The 26697-nt window shown below is 44.4% G+C and overlaps 1 protein-coding gene across 1 annotated transcript in view; it reads left to right on the top strand.

Annotated features, from left to right (window-relative positions):
* ZCCHC8 (zinc finger CCHC-type containing 8) overlaps window positions 1–26697 on the top strand; it is a 67259-nt gene that overhangs the window by 8001 nt on the left and 32561 nt on the right. The window contains exons 5-9 of the mRNA XM_056535325.1: window positions 8907–8975; window positions 11134–11237; window positions 14277–14342; window positions 16124–16184; window positions 25003–25145. Of these exons, the coding sequence (XP_056391300.1) occupies window positions 8907–8975; window positions 11134–11237; window positions 14277–14342; window positions 16124–16184; window positions 25003–25145 (443 nt within the window). The remainder of the gene's footprint in view (window positions 1–8906; window positions 8976–11133; window positions 11238–14276; window positions 14343–16123; window positions 16185–25002; window positions 25146–26697) is intronic.

The following is a 26697-nucleotide window of genomic DNA, read 5'->3' as shown; positions in this document are numbered from 1 at the left end:
TTTAAAAATTTTTAGTACTAAAATCTGGAATAAAAATTCTTATAAAGTGATTGCTTATCCCTTATGGGACCAACTTGTTAAGTAAAAGTTCCGTGCTTAATACCAGACTGCAAGGACACAATTCAGTATATTGGATCGTTCCATACAACAGAAAGTGAAATATACTTCTACTGCTAGCTTCAGAAAGAAAATTGATTTTTTTGAAAATTATTTTAGCATCGTAAGTGCCCATCCACTTGACTATTATGGCTCCTTGGTTGATTTGTGGGGCCAAATTGTACCACTTTATATCTTTGATATCGTACAAAGAATCTTGAGGGTTTTTCCTGTTTTAGATCAAAGTAGGGCTGGGCAGTATGACCAAATGTGTATCACAGCATTTTTGTAACTTATAGCGGTTCCACAGCATATAACGGTAATCTCTTCCCCCCCCCCCCCCCAAATTATTAGCCCAATGCTGCGCTGTCCCCATCAGGGTGCTACTCGCGTCACCCGCTAGCGCTGCCACTCTATAGCTGTATCCCTATGCCCGGGCTGCATAAGGTAAACAAAATAAACTTTAACGCATGTTCCTACGTCGACCTTAAGCTCTTCCTGGGGACGTGTAAGTCAGAGAGCAGTCAGCCTATCGCCGGCCGCAGCGATGTTCCGCCTCAGCCGGCTTCTTACTTGACAATGCTCTCAACCTATCACCAGCCGAGGTAGAACATCGCTGTGGCCGGTGATAGGCTGACAGTTTTCCGACATTCCATTCCCTAGGAAGCTGGTCCGGACTGACGGGGAAGGTGAGTTTAAAGTTTTTGTTTACCGTTTGCAGCCCCGGCACAGGGATACAGCTATAGTGTCAGCGCCGGTGGCCCGCAACAAACAGGAGGACAAGGAGTGCAGCGCTTGCGGGTGATATGCAAGTATTCACCCCGATGGACAGCGCAGCGATGGGCTGATAATTGATTGGGGGGGGGGCAGAACAGCGCTCGTGGGTCACATATGATTAGTTCCCCAATGTGGGGACAGCGCAGCGCTGGGCTGAAAATTCATTCATTCCCGAGGGGGAGGGGCCAAACCGGTATTGCGTTATGGGGAAAAATTCATATCGTGCAGGACAAAAATTTCGGTGTTCGGTATGAACCGGTATATCACCCAGCCCTAGATCAAAGAGGGAAAAGAGAGCCTACTCGTTTGTTAGAGAGATTTTATTTCTGTGTAAATTTCCGTTTTATGGCCGTACAGAAACTAGCTTTGACACCTTTAATTTCTCTTGGACTCAATTTGCCTTTGTACAAGCTTTACATTACCTCTGTTTTGTTTATCCCAGCCCTTATCCTTTTTATTTTTTTTTCTTCCCTTCTTTCATAAAACATGTCCGTAATTTCATAAGACATTAATAAACCTACATAATTTTGTTATATTAACTCTTCAGAGTGGTGTCTAAGTGGTTTTAGTGAAGAGCTGCACCAGAGAGCCACCTCCATGGTGTACAACTATTTCTCATTCTGTTCATTTCAGGAGGAGGAATCGGACTACACATACATGAACTTCCTTTTCCTAACTTCTCAGGCCAATAAAAAGCACATACTCTGCTCTGCTATACTATGACATAGTTCTGGTAAAAGTGCACTGGACTGCACAGGCTTGCACTGTGCTGCACTGATCGTTTACACAGTACAGTTCTAGATGGCATGTGGAGAGAGAAGGGGTTACTGATATATTTGGCTTCAAGGTGGTATATAAAGAGAAGCTAAATAAACAGTAGCATCAGATATAAAACACTTTGAGGGTACGTTCACACAGACGGATCCACAGCATATTTTTTTAGCTGCGGATCCGCTGACTATGGACCCCTACATTGTGCCTCCATCTGTGCCTGCTCATAGCGGCTGCCACTGTGACTAGAAACGTTGCAATGTGTGAGGTGCTGTGCGAATTTCAGTATACTCGCACATATCCTGACTGCTTTCGGTCTAGCTGGGGGAGCGGCCGCAATGTGTGCAAGTACACTGCAAATGAGCGCGGCGACTCACACATTGCAGTGTCTGCTCGTAGCAGCGGATTTCTTCTATGAGCCGGCGCAGAATATTGGGGTCCATCATTTGCAGATCTGCAGCATAAACTACACTGCGAATCCGTCTGTGTGAACGTACCGAGGGAGATATATCAAATGCTGTGCAGAGGAAAAGTGGTGCAGTTGCTATGGGCAACTGCACCAATTTTCTCGTTCGTTCTTCGTTGGGGGACACCTATACTGATGGGTGTATGTTCTTTATTATTTGCTTCCGCCACCCTGTTTTATCGCCTGAAGAGGCAAAGGTCTCTTTGCCAGTTCTGGGATATTGGGCTTGGCATTTCTGCCATGACACGTCTGCCGTGCCCACAGCCGCATTCCAGCCCCTTCCTAAGGACGAGACACCGGTGGGATGCCCCTGCAGATGCATCAGCATACTTGACCTTAGCTGAGGGCCTTTCCCAGGTGTTTCATTCTCTTTTGTCTTTAAACGTAGTGTCCGCTTTGTGGTTTTTATTCCCGGGAGAGTGCTGGGAAACAGCAGTGGCATCAATTTTCTCCCACAGGTCCTTTTATATGTCTTTGGAATCTGTGGCTAGTGTGCTGGACCCCCCACTTCTAGTGCTACTTTTTCAAGCATGTGTTCCGACGTGGACGTGGACTGGACCCAATACCACACAGTGGTCTGTGTGGCTTCCTCTGCCGCCAGTCACTCATCACACGGCTTCCTCTACTGGAATTACGACTTCCACTGCTAACAAGTGGTGTCCGACGGATTTTGTGCAGGGCGATGGGGATACAATCCACGGCTCCTTGGCCTCCATTGATCTCCCAGGACTTCCCACCCCTCCATCTGCGACAATAGGGCACCAGCGCCTGGGAGTGTTCTCTATTGATAAGCCAGACTTTTGTCTGCCGCCACCGGTCTCCCACCATGGGGCTGCCACGTGCTTGGCTGGAGTTCCTGTTCCCCTCTTCTAATGTGAGAAGTCCAGAAGGATGTCGTTATAGGTAACAAGGGGACCCTGTGCAAGTAAGCTGGACAGTGGTCTTCATGGTCTCCTATATCTCTAGGTTGCCCTTCAGGAGTTAAGGTCTCACTGCTATGGTGCGGTGTCCAAAGAAGTGACCCTACGTGTCATCGTCCCTTTTCAGGGTGACAAGAATGCAGTCCAGGGCTCCTCAACCTCCCCTGATCATCCAGGGTGACGGGATTCTATCCACTGGGCTGCCACATGCTTGGTGGTGTTTTTCTGTACCTTTCTGCATGTGAGGACTCTGGACCAGAGTTCCTGTAAGTGCGCAGGGATGATGCCAGTTAGCCAGACTTCGTCTGCATGGTCTCCAGCACCACCAGGTCATCCATCGTCTGCACTCCCGTACCCTACTTTCTGTGGGAGGGTTCAAAAGAGTGATCCGGTGCGTTCAGGAATCCGGTCAGCCATGATTTACTGCTACGGCGGGTCAACTACCATACACTTCCCACTCTGTGGACAGCTCGGTTCTGAGTGAGTAAACCCATGTTGCTCCATGTGCCCTATGCAATGCACTACATACTGGTTCGCAGGGTTTCCTGCTTTACCAGGTCCCTCTCTGCAGGTCTGCCGTTCTTACAGCTGAAGGCTGGTAACCCACTTTCAATGTGTGGTTCTGACTGCGGGACCAGGTGTGGTCATGTTCCCTATGCCATATAGCCAGACTGTCTGCAGGGTTTCTAATCCACCAGAGATGAGCGAAGTTACAGTAATTCGATTCGTCACGAACTTCTTGGCTCGCCAGTTGCTGACTTTAGCCTGCATAAATTAGTCCAGCTTTCAGGTGCTCTGGTGAGCTGGAAAAGGTGGATACAGTCCTAGAAGAGTATCCTAGGACTGTATACACCTTTTCCAGCCCATCAGAGCACCTGAAAGCTGAGCTAATCTAAGCGGGCTAAAGTCAGCAACTGCCGAGCCGAGAAGTTTGTGACAAAACGAATCACTGTAACTTCGCTAATTTCTACGGGTCACCTCCCCTTTCCTGCCGCTCCAGTCACTGCATCCCAGTGACTCTTTCCTTGTGAAGTTCCACAAAGTATCTGTCTGTGGGTTCGTTAAACCATTCAGACTGTCTCTGCATGTTTCCTGCCCCACATATCTCCTTCATCTCTTGCATCTGTGACAGCAGTCCTGGTGTGTGGCACCATTAGGAAATGGGGTGTGGGTGTTTCCTACACTTTCCGTGGCTTTTCACAGCAACTGCAGCACTCTGTTCCCCTTTCTAAGAGTGCCGCGTTGGTCTGCTAGGGGCATGGATGTGACACACCATTGGGTACTGAGTCTGTCTTTCATACTGTGTACTTGGATGTCTGCGATTCCTTTCATGTCTGCAATCTTGGTTCATCACTACTATCAAGAGGTATCTTTCACTACATATGTTCGGTCCCTCGACACTTGTAGAGCCTACTATCCCTTCTGTCGGTGGGATGTGATTCGAACCTACCTGTAATCTTGTTTCCACAGGTCTGCGGTGGTTGAGCGCCTCTCTTCTGGCATGAGGCCTGGGGGGGGGGGGTGTCACAGACAGTTGGGTTTCCTTACCCTTCGGGTGTCTTCCGGGAGAATCGTGATCCTCCAATTTCCATGTCGGCTGCACCGGTGTTCCGGATACTCCTTTTCAGGGTCTTTGGCTCATTTCTTGCCCGTTTATTCTTCTGTGTCAATCTTCCAGGTGACTCGGGAACCTCCATTTCCCATGTCAGTTGCTCTGGTGTTCCAGGATGCCCCCTTTCTGAACGGTCCCTTCTTTTGGCGGCCCAGTCAATCTCCATGGCTGGGGGATCTTCCGGGGAGCCCTGTTTCTAGCTCTCGGTTTTGTCTGGCCTGGCGTCTTGTCCGCAGGCCTTACGGACAAGTGGGTTCGGTCTCGGGACTGATTTAGCTAGTGGTTGTTATTCCCACCCTAGGGGACTGCTTTTGTATGGCCCATCAGTATAGGTGTCCCCCAATGAAGAGCGACCAAGAAAAGGAGAATTTTAATTTTTGTAATTTTTTTTTTTGTACTCGCCGTAAAATCTTTCTCGTAGCTTTCATTGGAGGGACACCCCATCCACCCATTTATTAAATTATTTTATTTTTTTTTTTGGTCCGGATATTCTTTTCTACGGTCCTTTCGGACATATTTCTTTGTTGGCTTCCCCTACTGTTTTGTGAAAAAACTGATTACCTCACTTCCAGTGGGTGGGCATATCCTGCCAGTGAGGAGCAGACTTAATTTCCTAGTGTCAGTGCCTCCTAGTGGCAAGAGCATATACCCATCAGTATAGGTGTTGTTCGCCCCCCCCCCCCCCCCCAAATCAAGGCGATAAGTTTCAGATCACGGGGGGGTAAGGCCGCTGGGGCCCCAGCTCGCTGGCCAGATGGCGGGTGTCAACCACCGCATGAACCGCCGGCCGACACGCCACCTCAATTCATCGCTATGGCAGAGCTGGAGATTGCCGAAGGCAGCGCTCTGGCTCTGCCATAGAGTTGTATTGAGGGGGCGTGTCAGCTGCCGCTTCGTGCGGTAGTCAACACTCCCCCTTCCTGCGGGCTGCCGGGGCCCCGTGCAGGAGATCGCGGGGGGCCCCAGTGGTCAGATAGGGCATACGTTGAAGGTGAGGAATTGACACCTAGATCTATTCACATGACATGCTTGTTAGTCCTCCTTACCTAAATAGCTGAACCTGAATGTTATTGAAGATTACTTTCGCCTCCTTCTAGTGACTTCTATTGTTTGCTTTAAGAATCCTTCTCTACAGGGAATTCCTGCCTATGTATTACTGTATTGATGTCTTGTTTCTCCGATAAGTGATGCACACATGATGACCCTGCAGTTTTTTTTGTTACTGTTGGCATTGTTGTGCTTTTCCTGTTATGTTTATAGGCAGCTTCTACCCTTTTTTTTTTCACTTTTTTTTTCTTTTCTTTCTTTTTTTTTTTTTTATTCAAAGGAAGTATTTATTAGTACAGTAGTAAACAACAAGGGTCTGCATAAGACACATTCCGCTGAAAGCGTAACAACGTAGGTAAGTTTAGCTATAGCTAGCCACAGTCAACGTGAGTCTAGCAGTACATGGAACACTGAAATGGCAGGGATGTGGACCATCTACAGAAAACCTCCATTCTCAATGTAAGCTTTCTCTACGTTGGTAGTGCAGACATCACAACTAATAAATCCATAGAACACATTAGTATCAAAGAGAAAAGTGAACTACAACAAACAAACAAAAAACAAAAAAAAAAAAATGTATATAGATATGAAACATCAGTGAGAGAAGGTGGGGCAAGAGAAGTAAGGAGAGAAAGAAAAAGAGAGAAAGGGGAGGGACAAAAGGTTGAGACATTGGGGGGGGGGCAGGAGAGGTAGCAAAGTCGGGGGCTAGAGGGGAGAGGGCACTCAGACTGCGAGAGTATGGGTAAAAGAGAGTAGTACACTCACCGCAAACGGATCCAGTCGACCCAGCCTCACGACTCCAGCCTCGTCCTCCCAAGGAAACCGCCGTCTGTCAAGTAAAGTAGGGTCATGTCTCATGGGCTATCCCTAGCTGTGTAGAGTGGGGAGTCAATGAAGGCCAGCCAGGGTCGCCAAATTGAAATGTACCTTTCCTGTCTACCATGAGTCTGCCATCAACTCTTCCATCCGGCACAGGAAGAGAACTTCCTTGTACCATTCCGAGATGGTCTGAGGGAGGGGACTCCTCCAACGTCTGGGTATAACCGTCCGTGCAGCCATCAATAGGAAGTGTGCTAATCTCTTAGAGGGTGTTTGTCTGGAAACCGGTAGAATGGATAGCAGCAGAGCTTTAGGATCATTTGGGTAAGATACTCCGGAGATGTGCGCTATACGGGACAGCACAAGCCCCCAAAACTCTCCAAGCACAGGGCATGACCACCAAATATGGGTCATTGACCCATGGGGGGTGTCACATCGCCAGCACAAGTCAGGCACGGTCGGGAAAAAACGGTGTAGAACAGAGGGGACTCTATACCAGCGGGACAACAACTTGTAGTTGGTCTCCTGTGCTCTGCATGAGATGGACAGGCGATGACACATAGTGAATGCAGCAGTCCAGTCAGAAGGCGCATAGGTTGTGTGCAGCTCTGACTCCCACTCCGCCACAAACCGAGGCGGAGACTGGGCCGCCTCCTCTAATAATAGGCCATAAATCTGGGAGACTGGTCTGGCCGGAGCGGAGCCAGAAAAGCACATCTTCTCTAGGGGTGATAGTGGTCTGGCCAATTGTAGAGTCTGTCCTGTTGTTTTAATGAAGTGGTCCAATTGCAAGTATTGCATATATGTATAAGGCGTGCGGAGGGTAGTGGGTATTAAGTCTGCGTAAGGTCTTATCAGGGTACCGTTTAGGAAGGAGTTCAAGGGGAGAGGCACGTCCCGCGGTCTCCCCAAAAACTCATTGCAGTGTAGGCCGGGTTCAAAATGCGGGTTACCCAGTACAGGCGTCAGTGGTCCATTAGGGTTAATCAATCCACGTCCCGTAATGTATCGACGATACGCCGTGATCAGTTCCTTAGTCACCCAAGGCAAGTCCCTCAAAACTCTCTGTGGGATAGCACTACGGGGTAACCACGGGAAGGAGGTGGTGAGGCCACTTACTGTTGTCTCCACCGCCACCCATCTCTTGGAGGTTCGGCCATGGAAGAAATCCAAAAGTCTCGCCAGTGTAGCCGCGATATAATAGGCTTTGCAGTCCGGGACCGCCAAGCCCCCCGCTTGCTTACGTCTGACCTAGATCTGTTTGGCTATCCTCGACGGTCTACCAGCCCAAATGAACGCTCGGAACAAGCTGTCTAGTTTTTTAAAGAAGGGGGGTGGGAGTGCTATCGGGACCGTCTGGAATAAATAGAGCAGCCGTGGGAGCACGTTCATTTTTAGAATGTTCGTTTTGCCCAACCATGAGAAAGTCCCCCTAGTCCATTTACGTAGATCCCTATCAATGGATAACAATAGGGGTTGGTTTTCTTTCTTTTTTTTAAGCATATTTTTAATATCATATACTGTATTTAGCTCTTTCAATTGTAAAGGGTACTGATCGTATATCGATTCTTTCCTTAATTGACTACTGATATTTTTATTTATACAATGCTCTGCCGCCTTTTTAGCCTTATGGCTCTAGATTTATGTGCAATCTCCCGTCTGTTAATAAAATGTGTTTAAAAATAAAAATCACACAGCAAATAAATTTTTTTTAAAAATAGCAGCCTGTACAGCAAGAAAAAGGTTACCCTGAGCACTGAGCTGCTGAGAAGCTAATAGGAGATTACACTGCAGCACTGTTTACAAGTAGATAAACTGGTATTTACACAATGGACAACAGCACAGAACTTAATGTGTGATCAGCGGGAAACCTTGGTTTAAAGGACAGTACATATCTTCAATATAGAATATGTGATACAGTCCTAACCTCAGTATCTAAGGAAAGGGATTTTAGGGGTCATTATTTTAGAAGACATAAAGGTAGGCAGACAATGTCATAGAGCAGCAGGAAATGCTAGCAGAATGCTTGGTTGTATAGGGAGAGGTATTAGCAGTAGAAAGAGGGAAATGTTCATGCTGCTGTACAGTGCACTGCTAAGACCTCACTTGGAGTATTGTGTGCAGTACTTTGAAGAGAGTTCAGAGAAGAGCTACTAAACTACTGCATGGATTGCAGGATAAAACTTACCAGGAAAGAGGGGATATAATAGAAAATGTTTAATTCATAAAGAGAATCTCCGTAAAGGAGGAGAAATGACAATGCCTATTTAACTATAGGCTATAGATCATGCTTGGAGCATGTCAAAATATAAAAGCAATGTTAAATGCTCAACAAATATATTTTATATTTATCCGGTCTGATTTTTTTTATTTTTTATTTATTTTATTTTTTCAGCCATCAAGTATTTCCTTGGAGGCCAGTGATGGTGTGAATGTGATTAAGAAAATTAAGGAAGCCTTCAGTGTAAGTGTATAGACAATTACTATCCTAATGCCTAAAAGTGTAGCCCTATTTTACTATACAGTCTTATTTCAAGGAAGTCACTCTAGGAGGGAATCTCATATGCAGTTTTAGTAGCATTTTGAGCCTAACACTGAACACAATAACAGCAGTCAGTTTTTCCTTTTCCTTATTTTTGCATGAAGGGAGTTTATTTGCAATTCATGTTCCAAACTGCTGACTGTTAGCTGCTAGTACAAGGAGACACCTGAAACCTTTCATATACCAATATGTGCTTCCATAACCTAGAAAAGGTTTTTTATCCTTGGGTGCCAAGTGTCAGAGGATTCCAAAGCCCCTAAAGTGCTGAGGGTTGGAACTCCTTCGCTCCATCTACCACTCCTATACCTGTTCAATTAACAGTCAGGGTGAAAACACACCAGTTTTGTCGAGGTTGGCTTTATATAGTAAATACTTCTGAAATTCTGTTGTCAACCTGCGTGTGTTTAACCCCTTACAGTGTACCCATCAGATCCAACAAAACTTTTTTTTTTTTTTTTAACATATCACTCAGTACCTAATCCTGACCATGTGCATCTAATTTTTGTGTCTATCACCTTTATTTTTTATTACATTTTTAATTTAGCTCACTAGTCTGAATTTCTCTCAGAAGGGAGGCGGTGTGGCCTCACTGTGCAGGTCTCCGCCCCCTCCCTCAGTATGCTGTCTGCTCACATCTCCCCTAGCATTACCAAAACTCCAACTCCCAGCTTGTCCTCACTGACAGTAGCGGGACACAAGCTGACAGTGGGAGGATTTTTCCTCAGCTATGAGCCCTGCGCTCACAGCTGTCAATCAAGGAAGTGTGTCCATGACGTAGGTGATGAGGCATGGACACAGCAGGACTAGTATGTGTCCAAGCAGGCAGGGGAGCAGTTGTTTGACTGGCTTTTTCAGTATGACATACTACAAGATCTACAAGAAAGAAGAAAAAAAAATGATTTTGAATTTTCTCCTTCACTTTGCTGCTATTCCTGTGAAACACCTAAAGGGTTAACACACTTACTGAATGTCATTTTGAATACTTTGAGGGGTGCAGTTTTTATAATGGGGGTCATTTATGGGGTATTTCTAATATGAAGGCCCTTCAAAGCCACTTCAAAACTGAACAGGTCCCTGAAAAATTCAGATTTAGAAAATTTTGTGAAAAACTTGAAAATTTCTGAACTTTGAAGCCATTTGATGTCTTCCAAAAGTAAAAACGTGTCAACTTTATGATGCAAACATAAAGTAGACATATTGGGGGAGATTTATCAAAGGATTTAGACTGGTTTTTCTTGTCTAAATTTGTCGCACAGAAAGTCGCAGTCTAAATCTGTGCGACTTTTCTGCGACTTTTGCTCTAGAGGATTTTTAGAACATGATGCATGCAAGTCTATTTTAGACTGAAATGCATTGAAAAATGCATTGGTGCTGAATTTATCAAGTGCGACTTTTCAGCGACAAGTCGCATAGGCTGAAAGTACGCTGAAATGTCAGACCATGTTGGAGCAGGTTTAAATATAGACTAAAGCATAGATCATGCAGTCTGTGCACAGAATTTATCAAGAGCTGTGCGCCATTTGATAAATTAGGTGCACAATAGAGCAGACTAACCCTCTGTAGTTTGGTCTATATTGATGCGGGACATAGACAACTTTGATAAATCTCCCCCAATGTATATGTGAATCAATATAGAATTTATTTGGATTGTCAAAATTCCTTTATAAGCAGAGAGTTTCAAAGTAAAAAAAAAACATTTTCAAATTTGTCGTCAAATTTTGGAATTTTTCGCAAAGAAATGATGCAAGTATCGACGAAAATTTACCACTATCTCAGAATCAGAATGAAAAGTAAAAGCATCCCAGAGTTTTTAATGCTTAAAGTGATGGTGGTCAGGTGTGCAAAAAATGCTCGGGTCCTTAAGGTGAAAATGGGCTGGGTCCTTAAACAATGATCTATTGTTTAAATAAAAACTTGTAACCATATTTTAAAATCTTGCAGTTTTCATTCTGGTCACTAAACCTAAAACAAAGCTGAGACTTCTTTATTTTGTACTGATCACTTTACAGCAGTGACCTATAAATTCTATTAGGGTAAATAAACTGTAAAGATTTTATTTGCGATCTGCTTTTTATTACAGGTTGTGGGAAGTGTTCTTTATTTTACTAATTTCTGCCTTGACAAGCTTGGACAGCCCCTGCTGAATGAAAACCCCCAATTAACTGATGGATGGGAGGTACCTATGTATCCTAACATGAAGCTGTAGTGGTGCATGAAGGGGTAATCTCCTTATTTTACCATAAAGTTAAATCTTTTGCTTAACACCTAACCGTGCCCAAACATGTAGCTGTTGGTGCCATGCTCTGCAGCTCACCATGAATTGCAGTGGTTTCACAATATTGTGAGGCACCAAGTTTTCGTGTGCTTCTCTTGCCATATGACACAAAAACATTGTGGTTTACAGTACATACTCATACAGTTATTGGCTGCATGGTATACACCTATGTTGTGCACAGGCACCCTGATGTGAAGCTGCTTTATTTTTTATTTTTTGACATTCACACTTATCCTGTCACGTTACAAGATACTGATCATGGAATTTAAAGCATTGTGGGGGCTTTGTACATTTCATCGGACCACCCCTGGCTTGAATGCAGGGATCCGAAGAGCCTCAGTGGATCTTTTTCTCAGATGAGAAAAGGAGATTGCTGGTTTATACTGATCAGTATTAGAAATCAAGATTGCTATTAATATGAATACCCCCCTCCCAAATAAAAAGTTAAACATGCTTATTTTGTAAGAGTATTTTTAACCCCCTTCCCAACCCTTGACGTACCAGTACTGGCGCGTCTGTTCTGCAGATGCCTGCTGACATATGCCGTTAATGTCTTAAATCATAACTGGCTCCAATATTTGTCATTTCAATGGTTAAATGCCGTGATCAATAACAATCGCTGCATTTAAGCATCAATTGCCGGTAATCTCTTGTGTCTAGGGGACCCATCGGCAGCTCCGCCATGTAATCACAGGTTGCTGTGGAAGAATGGGGACTTACCCGTTCCTTCTGGCGCTTGTGGATCGGTGAGTGCTTATGTTTGCCTCAGGCATCCCTTAGCAATCGAGTGCTGATAACATAGATCAATGTAGTCCAATAACGTTACATTGATCTAGGCAAGTCATCTGCTGATGGCTTATGATAGGCCCCTAGAGGGTCCAATAAATGTTTTAAAAAAATCTTTTTCAAATTTATAAAAATCGGTTAATAAAAATTAAAATTGCCCACTTTCTAATTTGTCCGAACTACTAAATTATGAAGTTCCTGACCAGTCACGATGACTGCATAAACGCGCAAGAATTTTTTTTTTTCTTAAGTTTGGTATCATTGGAATTATACTGACCTATAGAGTTAACATGTCAGATTTACCGTATTGTGAATGCTGACAAAATTATTGCCCCACAAAATTGTTTAATTCCATATTTTTTCAATTTTTGTCTTGCATAAATGTTTCTGGCTCCGTAGTACATTATAGGATAAAATAAAGTGTACCAATGAGATGTACAACTTGTCCCACAAAAATAAGCCCTAATACAACTTTGTCAGTGGAAAAAGGAAAATAATATGGGTCTTAGTCTGCATTCTCATCTCGTTTTTGCAATACAGTTCCCATATCAGGTTTTTTGTGTGTAAAAAAAAAAAAAAAAAAAAAAAAAAAAAAAAAAAAAAAACTCATCCGAACCATATATACGTTTGTACGGTTTTAAGTCATCTACGGTTTGAAAATGGATGTCCGGTTACATATGGTTCAAGTTTTTTTAAATAAATAAATAATAATTTTATGGGCTGGGGGGGTGTGTGCAGAGCATGGCCCCGTTTGCCCAGAACAGGGCTAAGGACCTGAAAAATGTAACCTGCCCGACGCCCAGAACTGCATGTCCCGGGCTTTGGCGATACAAATTCCAGGTCCCTGTCTTAGAATGAGGAGGAAAGAAAATGTAAGGACATAAAATTGCTAAGTCATGAAGGGGTTAAAAGCAGTACAATATCAGAAAATCATGTAAACTTGGATATCATTTTAATCCTGTTGACCCACAGAGAACATGTATTTTTACAGAAAATATTTTTTGGGGGTTTCGCCATACATTTTATGGTAAAATGTGATTTGATTACATAGTACAATTGGTTGTGCAATATACAAGGTAAATGAGTTATGGCTCTTAAAAGGTAAGGAGGAAAAACGAAAATGTAAAAATGAAGCTGGCGGTGTCCTTTAGGGGTTAATTAGCTCCTTTTAATGGGTTAAGACATTGAAGAAAAACTGTGCGAAGTAAAAGTTGCCCATAGCAACCTATCAGATTGCTCATGTATATTTTTGCAATTTCCTCTGAAAATTAAAAGCAATCTGGTTGCTATGTGCAACTGGACAACTTTTCATCTGCACAAATTTTGATAAATCTCCCCTATTGTATGTGGACATTGTCTGAAATAACACTCTTGGTGCTTTCAATACCTTTTTAGGGTTTTTCTTGGTTAGTCAAGTACCTTAGCAAGGAATTGATGGTGTTGGGGGTTGTCAACTAAAGGCAAGCATCTGCTGATTATTCATATTGTAATTCTAATAAAGGAACCCTTCTCTAAAATCTGAATATGCTTGAAGAACAGGACTTCTTTAAAGGGGTACTCCAGGGAAGTATGTATGTGTGTGCATATATAATCTCCCTGTCAACGCTCCTGCCAGATATGCATGGCTCCTGTGGCCCCTATAGTCTTGTCTGGCTGCTTGATATTCTTTAACATTCCTTCCACTCACACACCCTCCCCCTTGTCTCATGTCAACTCCATCTCCTAGCAGCCCCCAGCAGCAGAGAGGTACAGTGTGTGATTGGCTGAGGCTGTACACACCTCATAGCTCTCAGTACTAAAGAGATCATAAATAATCAATGCAGGACACAAACAAGTGGTCTCTGTTTCTCAGAAGGGTAGGGGCTGCTTTCAGAGACTAACTTAGACGGAGACCAGATGGATAGCTGGATGAGGTCTTTCCCTCCCTGCATGTCAGTAACATTTGAAAGAGGGGAAACTACTCAATATAGCTAAAAGGTTGAGATAAATATAATTCTAGGTTGAGATGAAAAGGATTGGCTATGGGTTTAGTTCTCCGGAGTACCCCTTTACTATATCCTTATTATAACATATAGTATTAAACAGTGTATAGCAATGTTACTGCTTGTGTATTTTATATTTTTTTTATCAAGGAATTAAACCCTTAATATATTCTTATAAAGATATCAACAAGTTTTTGGTCAGATATTGGCTCTAGATGGCCAAGAAGTACAAGTAAAAGCAAAAAGGTTTGTATGCACTTTTTGTTCTACTCTATTTTTCTGTAAGCAAATTTCAACAAGAAAAATCTAGCTTAAGTGTCTGCATTTTATAGTCTTGCTGATCCAACACTGCCAGTCTGTCCTTTCCCGGTGATCGGGCAAAATACAAATAAAGCTCTCTGCCCGATCACTGAAGGACTATGCAGCAATTCACTGCTGCACACTTCTCTGCTTTCTCCTGCCTTTGTGATTGGTGCAAGGCAAAAGATGAAGCTGAATGTCATGTGCACATAGCATTCAGCTCTCAGCCATGGAAAGAACTGTGAGAAACAGACTTCTCCCTGTGGTGCAGGTAGTGAACCTTTGACTGCAATGGAGGTGATACATTGAAGGTGTTTTGTACTTAAAGGACCTTCAGGCATGTCACCATCATAGGATGTCTCATGCCTAGAAAAAATATATTTTTTTCTGAAGTGAAAGACTTGTGTGTATCTACAGTGTGTGCATCAGTGCAGGTAAATTTGCTGTGTGTATGGAGCAGTGCTGTTTGTGTGTTGCTGTGTGTATGTGTATATAATGTCATGGCGTTAGTGTTTTTCCCACCTTGCAAAGTTATTCCCTATGCACAGGATGGAGGATAATTATCTGATCGCAGCAGTTGTCTGTCTGCTGGCTCTCCCTGAATCTTGAGAGCTGGAACTAGAGTCTATTAGAACGAAGTGGCTGGCTGTTCAGATGTGCCGTAGTTTCATTCCCTATGGGAGCTGCAGAGACAACAGAATGCTGTACTCTCTATGGTAGATCCCCCTAGAGAATGAATGTAGCGGTGTTGCACATGTGTGATGGCCACTTCATTTTAACAGGATAATTGGGTCCACAATTTCCAGATCACGGGGCAGCCCACAGTTGGACCACCCACCTGACCCCACCCGAATTCATATAGTTTAAAAATTCATAAACACATCTCAATAAAACAAACAAAACAAGAAGAGCATAAAAGGCCCTACAAAGCAATATTGGGGACCCACATGACAGAAGAAACATTAGGGCTATTTTCCTAAAAGCATAAGAGGTGACTTTCTGCATCTGTATTACGGCAGCAAGTACTGGCCCAAATGCTGGTCTATTGACCGGAACTGACAGCATCATTAAGGTCTGTATGCTATCACTTCAAATCATCAGACCAGCAGTTTATCTGTACTTTGGCCATAGAAAAATATGCTTGTATTATGCTTATGGAAAGCTATTCTAACTCTGCAATGGTGCATATAGTTAACTTATTACATTTAACTATCAGTTTGTCAGAAGATGAGGACAGACTAAGCAAAACAGAATCTGACTGAAGACCCTCTTTGAGCGTAGATCATTAAAGTTAGTCCCTTAAACCCCTCCCCTTCTTTAGACCATTGGGGAAGTTTTAAATTGGTATCAAATTTCTTTTTTTTAACTCTATTTTTAGTTGTCCTAACCGGAGATGTCTTATTGTCCGAAAAATTGTATTGTAGCTGTTTTGGTAACTAAAAAACATTGTTGTTAAAAAAAATAAAATTAAAATTAAAAGTTTGGTTATTTTAGTAAATAGGTGCCCTGTTGCTTGTGTTCAGATCGGACAAAGTGAGGGATCTCTTGGATCCCATTCACTTCATACATTCCCTATAAGGATCTGCAATGTGTGAACAAGCCTAAACTGATGTCTTACCTACAATTATAAACTTACAATAAAAGCCAAGAAGCAGGGCACATATAAAATGTGCTACAGTGACCCTAGTAATATATTGTTTGTTAAAAAGTGTTTTCATTTGTTATAGACCTAAACCATGCTGCTTCAACTGTGGATTAGAAGATCATCAACTAAAAGACTGTCCTAAAGTAAGTTATTCCCCTCTTATGTATGGGTATATCTGTCTGCTATATTTGCTATGAAGTGCTGTAGACACTATTTAATAGCTGTTAGGGTATAAAGCAAACTGTACCTTTCCCAGAGCTGATGGTGTTGCTAAAACTATGAATGCTAAACTGTATCAAGGGATTGGACCAGGGGTCTCAAGTGTCAGACTGGCATGCCTTCTTGCTTGCCCCTCCCAGTTCCTCCTTTAATAAGCGTACAGAGCCCTGTATCTCGTTCAAGGAGAGGCTGGGAGGCGAGAAAGTGGGGAGGTGCTCTAAGGTGTGGCAACTTGGCCCCACTTTTTTTTTTTTTTTTTTTCTAGTTTTTTAGTTTTCAATTAAGAATTAACAAACTATTCAAACAACCCATCTCCCCTTCAATACCAAAATACAAATTGGTCAATAAGACAGGGTGTAAAAATAAGCAATAGTGGCAATCCGTCTTCCATAGATCATAGAACATTATAATTTAGGAAGGTAAGGAGTATCCCCATAGAGAAGAACTAACACCACAACCATTCACACACCAGAACACCTCCTAGGAGCTCACCATTCACTCCCAACAGACAAACCTCCTGGTGTTAAAACAAAGGGAAATTCCAGATAATCAGACAGGAATTGCATCACCTCTCTCCAGAAGGGCGTAACACACGAACAGTTCCACACCGCATGCAAAAAAGTGCCTCTCTCTCTCCCATACCTAAAACAAACATCTTTCCCCCGAGATCACCATACGATGCAGTCTAACGGGAGTATAATATAAGCGGAGAACAAACCTGAACTGAATGAGCATGTCTCGGGCACTAACCAAATTAGATAATACGTCTTAACCACTTCCTTCCACATTTCCTCGGAGACACTAGGAATATCTTCGACCCACTTTGATTATGCAATAGTAAACTGATCTGGACCCACCGATTCCAACAAAGCATAAACTTGAGTGAGAGGCTTAGACAGGTCGGCGGTTCCCAGGAACAACGCCAAATAATTAACCTGTTGGGGACGGAGGGCGTATGGATACGCCCTCGCGTCACGGTACTTAAGGACGGAGGGCGTACCTGTACGTCCTCCGCATTTTCGATCACTGCCGCTCGCCGGGCGGTGATCGTACCAGGATGACTGCTGATATCTATCAGCAGGCTGCCCGTGGCCCCCCCATGTCTGCGATTGTGGCAAATCGCAGGTCAATTCAGACCGGCGATTTGCCGCGATCCGGGCCAATTGGGTCACTGGTGACCCGATCACCCGGAAAATAAGAATGATCCGACCATCCTAAAGGATAGGAGTAAGGTGGCAGGAGTGAGGGGCACCCTCTATCTGGGGCATGCTGGGAGTTGTAGCAGGCTGTCTGGGCATGCTGGGAGTTGTAGTTTTGCAAAATCTGGAGGGTCACAGTTTGGAGACCACTGTGTGGTGGTCTCTAAACTGTAGCCCTCCAGATGTTGCAAAAGTACAATGCCAAGCATGGCCAGACAGTCGGGGATGCTGGGCAGGTAGTTGTGCAATATCTGGCCCTTCATATGTTGCAGAACTACCTGTATAGTCTGGGCATGCTTGGAGTTGTAGTTTTGCAACATCTGGAGGGCTACAGTTTAGAGACCACTACTTAGCGGTCTCCAAACTGTTCTTCCCCAGTTGTTGCATAACTACAACTCCTAGCATGCCCAGACTGTCCAGGCATGCTGGTAGTTGTAGTTCTGCAACATCTGAAGGGCCAAATATTGCAGAACTACACGCCCAGCATCCCTAACTGTCTGGCCATGCTGGGAATTGTAGTTTTGCAACAGCAATAGGCACACTGAGTTAGGAAACAGACTCTAGCTCAGTGTTTCCCGACCAGTGTGCCTCCAGCTGTTGCAAAACTACAACTCCCAGCATGTAGGGTCTGGGAGTTGTAGTTTTGCAACAGCTGGAGGCACACTGGTCGGGAAACACTGAGCTAGAGTCTGTTTTCTAACTCGGTGGTTTCCCCACCAGTGTGCCTACACCTGTTGTAAAAGTACAACTCCTAGCATGTACGGTCTATCAGTGCATTCTGGGAGTTGTCATTTTGCCACAGCTGAAGGTTTGGGGCGCAAGACCTGACCCAACCATGTGAACAGGGTATATTTACACGGGCGGGTTTACAGTGGGTTTCCTTCTACAAGTTTGAGCTGCAGCAAATTTTCCGCCGCAGCTCAAACTCCTGGCGGAAAACTTACTGTGAACCTGCGCCTGTGTGAATGTACCCTAAAAACACTAGACTAACAAAAAATAAAAAGGGGGGTGGGAATTTTAATATAATAGAGATAATAGGAAAAAAGCCCCCCAAAATTTGTAACCCCATTTCTTCTGAGTAAGAACATACCTCATATGTGGATGTAAAGTGCTCTGTGGGCAAACTACAATGCTCAGAATAGAAGGGGCACCATTGGGCTTTTTGAGAGAGAATTAGGCTGGAATTGAAGGCTATGTGTGTTTACAAAGCCCCCATGGTGCCAGAACAGTGGACCCCCTCCACAAGTGACCCCATTTTGTAAACTACACCCCTCACAGAATGTAACAAGGGGTGCAGTGAGCATTTACAGGTGTCTGACAGATTTTTTTTTTTTTTTTGAACAGTCGTCCGTAAAAATGAAAAATGTAATTTTTCATTTGCACAGCTCACTGTTCCAAAGATCTGTCAAATACCAGTGGGGTGTAAATGCTCACTGCACCCTTATTAAATTCTGTGAGGGGTGTAGTTTCCAAAATAGTATGCTAAGTGGGTGGTTTTTTACTGTTCTGGCATCATGGAGGCTTACTAAATGCAACATGCCCCCAAAAACCATTTCAGCAAAATTCTCTCTCCAAAAGCCCAATGTCGCTCCTTCCCTTCTGAGCCCTCTAGTGCACCCGTAGATCACTTTACATCCACATATGAGGTATTTCCTTACTCGAGAGAAATGGGGTTACAAATTTTGTGGGACATTTTCTCCTATTACTCCTTGTGAATATAAAGTTTTAGTGTTAAAAATCAAATTTTTCATTTTCACGTCCCACTTTAACGAAAGTTTGTCAATCACCTGTGGGGTGTTAAGGCTCACTGTACCCCCTTGTTACGTGCCTTGAGGGATGTAGTTTCCAAAATAGTATGCCATGGTTTTTTTTTTTGTTTTGTTTTTGCCGATCTGGCACCATAGGGATTTCCTAAATGTGACATGCCCCCCAAAAACCATTTCATCAAAATTTGCTTTCAAAAAGCCAAATGTGACTCCTTCTCTTCTGAGCATTGTAGTTCGCCCGCAGAGCATTTTACGCCCTAACATGGGGTATTTCCATACTCAGAAGAGATGAGTTACAAATTTTGGGGGGCATTTTCTCCCATTACCCTTTGTAAAAATGGTAAATTTGGGAAAAGAAACTGCACTTAAGTGAAATTTTTTTTTCATTTACACATCCGACTTTAACGAAAAGTCGTCAAACACCTGTGGGGTGTTAAGGCTCACTGTACCCCTTGTTACTTGCCTTGAGGGGTGTAGTTTCCAAAATGGTATGCCATTTTTTTTTTTTTTTTTTTTTTTTTTTGACATGCCCCTAAAAAATCATTTCAGAAAAATTCACTCTCCAAAATCCCATTGTTGCTCCTTCCCTTCTGAGCCCTCTACTGCGCCCATCGAACACTTGACATACACATATGAGGTATTTCCTTAGTCAAGAGAAATTGGGTTACAAATTTTGGGGGGCTTTTTCTCTTGTTAACCCTTGTAAAAATTCAAAAACTGCGTCTACAAGAACATGCGAGTGTAAAAAAAAAAAAATGAAGATTTTGAATTTTCTCCTTCACTCTGCCGCTATTCCTGTGAAACCCCTAAAGGGTTAACAAACTTTTTGATTGTCATTTTGAATACTTTGAGGGGTGCAGTTTTTTTTATAATGGGGTCATTTATGGGGTATTTCTAATATGAAGGCCCTTCAAATCCACTTCAAAACTTAACTGGTCCCTGAAAAATTCCGATTTTAAAAATTTTGTGGAAAATTGATGCTGAACTTTAAAGCCCTCTGATGTCTTCCAAAAGGCGTATAGGGAACTATAAAAGGAGCGGAATATCCCATTTAATAATCATCGGGTCAGAGCGAAGTGTCCCATCCTAAGTATGTACACAGGGGATGGAAGCTACAGGACGGCTCTCCCTAGACAAGTAAGCTAACAGTTTACCATTCTTGTCCCCAAATTCAAATAATGCCACTTCTCTATCCACCATTTTCAAGTGCACACGATCCTTCTGTATATTCAAGAGACCGCTGCACCCTAGCCCCCGCCCTTTCTGCCTCCGGAGTGGGATCCCTAACCACTGCTGCTTCAAGGACCCCTATTTTAGACTGTAACGCCCTTTCTTGGGCACCCATCCCTGCTCTCCTCCTTGCCACACCAGCCACAAACTCTCCCCGAATAATTGCTTTATAGGAATCACACTTGATCAAAACATCCGGATGGGAGGCATTATGTGTCCAATAATCAGTGTGTGCGACCTCCAAGGAGGAAGAAATCTTTTCCGCCTGAAGCCACCCTGGAAGCATTCTCCACAGCCAAGAGAAGGGACGAGGACCTAGTGACAATGTAACTATCAAGGCAGAATGATCGGAGATCCCTCTACTGGTATAACACACACCACTCACCGCTGGCAGAAGGTCAGCCAAAGGCGAGATCAGTTAGAGAGGACTTGTGCACCGAGGAATAAAAGAAGACAGTTGTCCGGATATTTCCATCTCCAGAGTTCAGTAAGGCACAGCCCCAGATGCCAAGAAGCCAATGCAGATGAGCCAGGGTCCGCAGCACTGGTGCAATCAAGCCGGGGATCAGGAACAACATTGAAGTCTCCTATAAAAAGAACAGGGTCAGTAAGGAAAGAAGTCCGTTTATGTGTAAGGGAGTCCAACAAGGCAACATGAAAAGGAGGAGGCACATACAAAGAGACCAGTGTGGAACAGAACAACGAACAGTGAAGGATCACATACCGAAGTGGTCACAATACCTGAGATCACCAGAGACAGGGATTTGGACACCAGGACCGAAAACCCTCTAGTTAGTGATGAATAAGAATATCCCCTTGCAACCCATGCCCTCCTGAGGGCCAACACCTTCTGACCCGTAAGGTGAGTTTTTTTGTAAAACAAATAAGTGGGGAGTGTCTCTTTTACAAAATTTAGGCACAGCACTCTTCAATTTGTCATTTTAAGGCCGCTGACGTTCCAACTGTATAAGGTACCCCATCATCAAACCAGTGAGAAGCACATACTCAACACACAAACCGTTTAACTAGGAGAGCTCCCAGGCACACCACGCACAACCAGACAACAAAGACACCACAACACAGAACAGCAAAAACAGATAAGAACTGTAAAACCTTCCCCGAACAATTCAGTCTAACACAAACTAAACCAGTGCAGACCTATACCCCAAACAATAAAACAATATCAGGTGAGTGTAGGAGCTACTTCCAATCCACCTAATCACCACCTCCCGCCATCAACCCCCTATCAAGGGGAGGACCTAAGAGAGGCTCGTACCTCTGACAACTATTCAATTCCTAAACCACTAACTAAAAATGGAGCAGGCAGTCCAACAGGGAAATCAATCTGGCGGCTGAGCAGGCAGAGGGGCAACCTCCGCCCACTACATCGCCTCAGAAGGTGAAGTGAAGAATTTAGTGGTGCATCGATCCACCACCCTCTGACAAGCTGGGTATAGCATGGCATATCTATAGCCTTTGGAGCGAAGCTTGGCTCTAACGTCTGTGTAGGGTAGAAGGTGACTCTGCTGTCACCGAAGATAACTTCACCCATAATCCTCACCGCCTGCAGGATAGCATCCCTATCTTTGAAATGTAGAATCTTCGCCAGAAAGGGCCGGGGTGCCCCCAGGGACAGGAGGTCTAGCAGGGACCCTATGGGCCTGTTCCACCGAGAAGAAAAGAGGGAAGCTATCCGCAGGCAAGATCTTTTAGCCAGGATTCAAGGAACGCCACAGGGTCAGAAACCTCCGCCGTTTCGGGAAGTCCCACCAGCCGAACATTGTTGCACCGGAGTTGATTTTCAAAGTTGTTAGCTCTGTCCACTATTCCTCTAAACTGAGAGACAGGGCATAGAGTATCTTCCACTGTAGAAACTCTGTGCTCCGTGGTGTGCTCCCTCAACTTCTTAATCTTGTGGTGCAGGATGACAAATTACTGTCTAAGTTCATCCACTTTAGAGATCATGCGAATATGACAGAAGGTTATAGTAGACAATATTTCAGTAAAGCAGAGGTCTATGGTGGCCCCATCATACGCCATCAGTTCTGGAGATGTAAGAGGCGACGGACCAGGAGGTGGATCTGCTAAGGGCACGGACTGACCAGGTGAGGAACTGCCCGAAGGATCCTCAGATCTGGAGAACTGACTCAACGTCTTTGCAGTATTGGCCGCCACTTTGGTAGAAAGGGGCGTCTGAGCCACAGTCAGGTTGCGAGCGTCCGCTAACCTCATAATGTCCGTCCTCCGAAGAGACCTTATCAAATGAAGGGCGAGCCATCCCAGCTCCTGACTTAGTGTTTGGATCTGCCCCTTGGGCCACCCATAGCAGCACACAGTCACTTAGCAGGGCAAATAGGAGCAATGTAGGGCACTAGAATAGAGGGACACCACATTTAGTACATAGGGCAGGTGTCTCTGGGTAAGAGAGCGCAAACACTTCAAGCGCCACAGGCCTTAGCAAACTCAATAGCAGGTGAGGGTCAGAATCTGGCAGAGAATAGTCCGTTTATGACTTAACATAGAACACCCAGAACTTCACAAGCACTCCAACCACCATAAGTCCCAGCAAGCCCAGTAGTGGATAAGGGAGAAACAGTCCATCATTGGACACTATAGTAGCTTCAGGAGGGGAGACACCCAGCACAGAGTCAGCACTTCGTCATTTGTAAGTCCCAGCAACCCCAGGTGTAGGCAGATGCTGCTATAGCAATGAGGCAGGTAAATATGGGGGGGTGGGGTGGGGGAGGCTACTCACTGATGCAGCAGCACTTGGCAGCCCAGGCAGATTATTGAAGGAGTACAGAGGCAGCCCCAGGGCTATAGTACCCCCACAGAGCCCCACAAATCCTCAGGAGATAGTTCAGCCATCCTCCGGTGCTCTCCTGCAGAGAGCTGTACTTCAGCGCAGCAGCCCAGCTGTCTCAGAAGAGCGGGAGTTGCCAAGGAGACCCAGCACAGGATCAAGCTCCGCCCACAAATGCCAGCAATGGTGGGGCCTCCAGCCACAACAACCAGGGACCAGCCAGGATCCTGGCAAGTAGGGAACACCACGGAGTACCTCGCAGGATCAGAGCCTCCTCTCCTCTGTCCAACGCCGCCACCACCCGCACAGCCACTGTCCGGCCCCTCCAGAGATCCGTGCACTGCCTCCGGCACCCAGAAAAAGGATCCAGGACAGCTTCCATCGCAGCAGGAGACCTTCCGGAGTTCAGAGCACCCCCTCAGGTAAGTGTCATCGCGGGGCAGGGGTAGTTTTCAGGGTAAATGTATACTGCGAAGTGGGAGCTCGGCAGACACACGTCTGCTCAGCTCCCCATGCAGGCCATGCCCCCAGTCCCACCTTCTTGAGTAATAAATTAAAAAGGTGATTTTATAAGTTTGACCATCACCAACTCCAGCAAGGGTACAGTTTGCATTTATACCCCAACAGCTATTCAATGGTGTCTGCATCTCTTGGTAGTAAATGGAGCTGAGAGGTTCCTTTTAAGTGCAATTTGGGGCTCCTTTCTGCACACTTTAAAGTGCTTTACAAAAATACAATGCATTTCAAGTGTTTTTAACTGCTTGTGGGCCACCCACAGCTTTAAACATTGGTTATTTGTGAAAGTAACAAGGGGCAGCCAAACATGTACTTGGGTTTTACCTTTTAAAGGAGAACTGGGGCACAACACTTAACTTCCCCCTGTGCCCAGGCTGCAAACACTAAAAAAAACAAAAAACTAACTAACTCTCCTTCCTACTTTCCCCTGTTGATCCTTCCTTCTTCTTGGGCTCGGATTGTCACGCTTCAGTCAGCGTATCGCCAGCCGAAGCGATGTCCTGTCTCGGCTGATCGTCACGTAAGGATCCCGGGCAGCAGGGAGAAGGCAGGGCCCGGGCTCCTTACATGACAGTGCGTTCAGTCTATCACCGGCCAAGACTGGACTTTGCTGCGGCCGGCGATACGCTGACTGCAGTGTGACGTTCCGAGCCTAAGAAGCAGGAAGCCGAGCAGCACTGGAGGAACAGGATGCTGATATCGGCGCAACGGGGGAACGTAGTAAGGGGAGTTTAAAAAACAAATTTAAAGTTTTTGAAGCCCGGGCACAGGGGCTCTGGAGTCTGTATTATGCGGGGCAGTGATACTGGGGTATGATTCTGGGGTCTGAATTAAAATGCTTATCCATGCTAAACAAATACTTTATTGGCTGTTGTGGGCAATTTCCTCTTTTTATTGTCCTCACTGTAAGTTCCTTACAGCAGGGACAATATATTGGAAACATTCAGAAAAAAAAAAACTTACCCTGTGACAAGCCACACCCCACAAACACCACCCACAGTAAGCCACCCCCATAATAAAGCCACACCCATATTTCTGGCACAGAGTGACTTCACAAATAATTTTTGGCACAGCACTACCAAAAGGTTGCCTATCCCTGGCATAGAAGATTATCAAAAATTAACAATCAGTTTTTGGTTGCATTTTCTGTAGTTGGAGGGTTAGCACAAGTTAATATGGTAGACCTCCTCCACCATCTGTGACTCACTTACTATGCTTTTGTTTTCAGCCTCGTGATTTTGTGCATATTGGCAAGAAAAGAAAAGAGTTTATGGAATCATGTGGTGAATCTGGTAACCAAAGTTACCAGCAACGTTACCATGTTGAAGAAGTAGCAGAGAGGTTTGGAAAGTTTAAGGCTGGGATTATTAGGTAGGTTATTGGGTTTCAGTTAAAGAATGCTAACCTTTTTGTAACACCTACAGTGTAAGAACATGGAAATTTGCAGATTAGCACATTTATTTTCACAAAAATTGCTAGTCAGCGAATGCCAAACTTGTTACCTCTTTGCAACAATATTGGAGTCCTGTTTTACTTGTTTAATCGAACAGCTATAAATTTGTAGGCTCTCCCACTGGATATAGCGTTAGAAAAGACCAGTCAGCTTTTTTTTTTTTTTTTTTTCTGTCTTTCTAGTTCTTACTTGAGATACAAGTACTAACAATTATGAATCCTCTTTTCTTACAACTCTGCATTGTGCCATTTATTTGTTAATTTATACATTTCTAGAAGAATTAGCTGGACAATAACATTTTCCTTGTTAGCCATCCCTACAGTCTGGCCCTGTCTGCACTGATTGGACATTGTCAATATAGAGAGACCCCCCTAGTTTTTTAAATTAATAAATATTTTGTAATAATGAATATTAAACAGCACAAAGACAGTAAAGTATAACATTTTTGCATGTTAAATAACAAACTTCCATCAAGGTAGACAGAAATAACACACCCCCTGGGACCCAAAGCCCACCTTCACCACAATGAGGGATAATAATGTGCATAAAGTCAGGCCAATGAGAAAGAAGCGTCCGAGACCCAACCCAGGAAGGCTCAGTACACTCCTCCACGCTCACATGCACACCTCCCGGTAACCCCAATTCTCAGGCCCCAGTGACTGAAGAGCATAAGACTGAGTAAGAGGTTTAGAAAGGTCCGTAGTGCCCAGGAGAAGCTCCACCTCAGAAAAAGCCGGAGCACAAATGGATCACAAATTTGACTCCATGCTAACCCCAGAAACCATCCCCCTGTAACCCATGTAGGTGAGGTTAAGGGTACATTCCCCCACAAGGGTGTTCTAGGAAACACCAGCTGCTTTGGGAATCTACTCGACACCACGGACCACACTTTAGCAATAGTCAGAAGGGGGAGAATAAGGGAAGAGTAAGAGTGGTACCTGTATAGTGAGCGCTTCATACGAACCCATGAATGCACCAGCCAGGGTAGTAGCCGAGTTCAACAGAACCAGGTCAATCCACTACGCTTCATAGACCAGTTGGGAGGCAAGAAAATAGTTATATACATCAGGGGTGGCTAAGCCCCCATTTTTATTTATTTATTTATTTAAATTTTTTTTGGAGCCTGGAAAAGAGCCCGACCAAGTCTAAGAGGCTTTTCCTGCCAATAGAAGAATCCCAGAGCACCAATAAGCACACTAAAGTATTTCTTAGGGGGAATAACGGGCTAAATGAAAAAGGTAGAGGAATTTAGGGAGGTAAATCATTTTGAAGATATTAATCATGCCAGCTAGGGAGAGAGGGAGTGAGGACCAGACATTCAACCGCTCAATGGTGGATCTCAATAGCGGATCTAAATTCAGGGAAAGATAATCTGTCAGGGATGCATTAACCTCTACCCCCAAATATCTGAATTGGGAAACCAATTGCACCCCACTAGGGAGAGAGGAAAATCGTAGGTGAAAGCGCCAT

Source organism: Hyla sarda, chromosome 1, assembly GCF_029499605.1.
Source record: "Hyla sarda isolate aHylSar1 chromosome 1, aHylSar1.hap1, whole genome shotgun sequence".
NCBI lineage: Eukaryota > Metazoa > Chordata > Amphibia > Anura > Hylidae > Hyla > Hyla sarda.
The sequence above is the reverse complement of the archived record's forward strand: the minus strand, read 5'-3'. Positions and strand labels throughout refer to the sequence as shown.